The 3,047-nt window shown below is 41.0% G+C and overlaps 1 protein-coding gene across 1 annotated transcript; it reads right to left on the bottom strand.

Moving 5' to 3' along the window:
• Positions 1-1,081: 1,081 nt before the first annotated feature.
• LOC138241076 (uncharacterized) lies at positions 1,082-2,656 on the bottom strand. Its single transcript, XM_069193822.1, has one exon. The coding sequence runs from the start codon at positions 2,654-2,656 to the stop codon at positions 1,082-1,084; it is 1,575 nt and encodes a 524-aa protein (XP_069049923.1).
• Between the last annotated feature and the right edge of the window lie 391 nt (positions 2,657-3,047).

The following is a 3,047-nucleotide window of genomic DNA, read 5'->3' as shown; positions in this document are numbered from 1 at the left end:
TGTGTTGAATGGTTCTCAATGAGCATGCTTTCAGGTGTAAATAGGGTAAGAGTCAGGAATACCCAATCCATTGTGGTCTCATGAGTCAATCTGCCTGTGCATTCAATGCCAAATGCAGGACTTTGAAAAGTATAATCACTTTCTTCCAAACTTTTGGTTTTAGGGCAAATTAGGCGAACTTATTTTTTATGGCAACGCAGTGTAGTGTACAGACTCCCGAACTGAACACAGTGCAGTGAGGCAGCAGTATTAATAGTGCAAACCTGCCCAAATTGTACTAGAAATCTTTTAGAGGAAATTGTTGTTGTTTCTGGTAACTTCACGTGGGGTGTAATGATAGTTGTTATTGAACATTATGTGTTAAATGTAATGACATTTTTGAAAACGACTTGTTCAGAAATCTAAAATGTCTTGGACAAAGGTGTCACCAAAAATAATTTGCATTAATCATTAAAGTCAACTTTACACAAATTCTTCATAAGTAATTTTTAACATTATAACAACTTTCAAATGATTTTAATATGGGTTCGTTTAATATTGAATGTTATTTATCATCAAAGTCACACTGGTTATCTTAGCTTTATCCCAACAATTCGATAAACAATGTACAAGCAGTCAACATGTAATATTGCATAACTCATCACATTGATCAGCCACATCTACAGTAATTGACTGTCAGGTGGTTCATGTCATTAACATCTGCTCATCCTCTCTGTTCAACTGAAAGGCTGCTTTGTACACTGCAAAAGTCGGTTCTATCATTATTAATCCTTCTCTTAATATACTTAACCCCTAGATAGAAAATGTTATAAGCTGCCATTATTGTATTCTTGATTCAACACCAATTATAAAACATTGGCTTAAAAAGACCAAGCAGTCTCAAACACTTAGGATACCATCCTCTTACCTATAGTATTTTAATAAATACACTTGCAAAGGTTAATTCAATAATACCCATTTATTTTCTCAAAAGTAATTAACACAACAGAATTTTGTTGCTGTAAAGGTGGTATAAATACTTTCTCCTATGGCTCTCTTTTTTTGTTAAGTCAGAGTTCAGAGAGAACATTCATTCAACAAGTTACTTGTTCCTGTGGCCATAGCCCATGAGGGTCCATATTTTCTTGCACAGCAGGTCCTGTGGATTTTGACCGGCTCCTTGTACTTGGACTCTCTGTTCCCACTGCCTTGCACAGGCCTGTCTTTTGGGAGGAGCTTGTGGATGGACAGGCTCTGCTTCAGCTTCTGATCCTGTCTGGAGGAAAGCCAGTCGAGGCCTCCTCCTCTCACATCCCCTCTGCTTCTCTGAAGTTTCTTCCCTGTTCTGCCTGATTTGGGGGAATTTCTGTTCATTCTCCCACTTGTTCTGTTTCCTGGCTGCAACGTGTGTATGGTAGGGGATTCTGGCCTCACCTGGATGGTAAGACTGTGTCTGTCTCCTGGACACATCCTGCTGTCTCTGATGGCTGTAGCCTTGGAATCCACAGCAAATCCTTCTGTTTCCTTCTGGAAACCTGGACCCTCTGGCTATCTCTCTCTCCTCCCTGTTCCTTTTCCAGGAGTCCTGTGGAGGTGTAAAGGGGAGAGAGTGCGGATGCGAATCCCTCCTGTCTCTCCTCATATCTTCAGTCCTCTGATGGGGCTGGGAATATATAGCAGGGCGACCCTCGACTCTTGTAGAAGAGGAGATTTTCCTCTCTCTCCAGACTGTGTCTCTTGATGGTAGTGGCTGGCTGTCAGAGCTAGGAGGGTCGTACCAATTTGTTGGCAGTTTGTTTTTCTGTCTTGTCTCACGGGCCTGTCTCTTCCTTTGAGGGAGGGGCTCCCAGGGTCTGGGACAGTTGATTTTGGTCTCAGTTTCAGAATTTGTCTCCCCTGCACAGCTCTCTGTTTGAGGTGAAGGGTTGTTCTTGGCAAAGAGGGAACTCTTCTCCATCCTTAGAAGTATCTGCATTTCTGCAGTGGCATTGCCTTCATCCTCGTCATCTGTGATCATCATGCTTCCAGCTCCCCTCTCATGCCTTTGAGGGCTATTGCTTTTCTCTTTCTCTCCATCTGCCTTTTCTGCTACTTCTGTGTCTTCCTGAGCTTCAGGCTCTCTGTAACCTTTTCCTTTGTCTTTGTCCTCTTTGTAATTTCTCTTTCCTTCCTCCTTTATGCTGCTTGGGACGATCAGCCGTTCATGTTGTTTAAATTGATGGTCTTTCATTTCATCGTTCATGCTGAGATTTTCTTCCAATTTTTGGTCTAGGGTTGGTGTTTCATCTTTATTGTCCTCAATCTGATTGACCGTTCCTCTCTCTTCCTTCTGTTCACTGATGGTGTCCATTTTCACTTCCTCATTCATCATAACCTGCTCTCTATTCACTGTCAATGTGTCTGATGTGATTGTGTCTTTTGCCTCTTCCTCTGTCTTCACAGTGTCTGTTGTCTGTCCATTGTGCTTAAGATTGTTCTCCATCAGCTGATGTTTCTGGCTGGCTTCCTCATTTGCTTCATCTCTCTCACTGAAATTCACGGTCTGTTCATGTTGGTCAGACCTTGCTGGACTTTCTTTACAGTCTTTCTGTTTCACTCTTTTCTTCTTCTTCTTCTTTCCCTCTTTGTGGCCATTTGGTTTTAGGCAGTTTGGCCAGCAGCAGAGAACTCCTGGCATTGTGTCACCTTAGCAAGATACCTGCACTGACTGCTGGATGGATTTTCTTTGGAACTTAGTGCAGCTTGATGACATCATAGATTCCGTGACATCAGCAGAAGCATAACAGTGACTTGCTTTGTGATTACAGTGATGAACTTTGAATACAAAATGAATGTACATGTGCACATTTAAGAATTAAATCTATTCAGTTAAATGTGGAATTGTATTGTTATACACATATCAATACCCTTCATTACCTGCTTTGTGATATTTTTTTGCTTTGTAAATGTATGATCTTGATTTGTTTTTTGCCCCATTTGATCAGTACGATACCCAATTTTCTGTTGTTAAATCTAGTTTTTCTTGCTCTAGTATTTTGATTTTCTTCAAATCATAGGAGTATAGTTCC

The sequence above is a fragment of the Lepisosteus oculatus genome, chromosome 8 (genome assembly GCF_040954835.1).
Source record: "Lepisosteus oculatus isolate fLepOcu1 chromosome 8, fLepOcu1.hap2, whole genome shotgun sequence".
NCBI classification, from domain to species: Eukaryota; Metazoa; Chordata; class Actinopteri; order Semionotiformes; family Lepisosteidae; genus Lepisosteus; species Lepisosteus oculatus.
This window is presented reverse-complemented; position numbering and strand designations above follow the sequence as displayed.

Coding starts and splice junctions, on each gene's coding strand:
- LOC138241076 (XM_069193822.1), bottom strand. CDS start 2,656: ATGCCAGGAGTTCTCTGCTGCTGGCCAAACTGCCTAAAACCAAATGGC.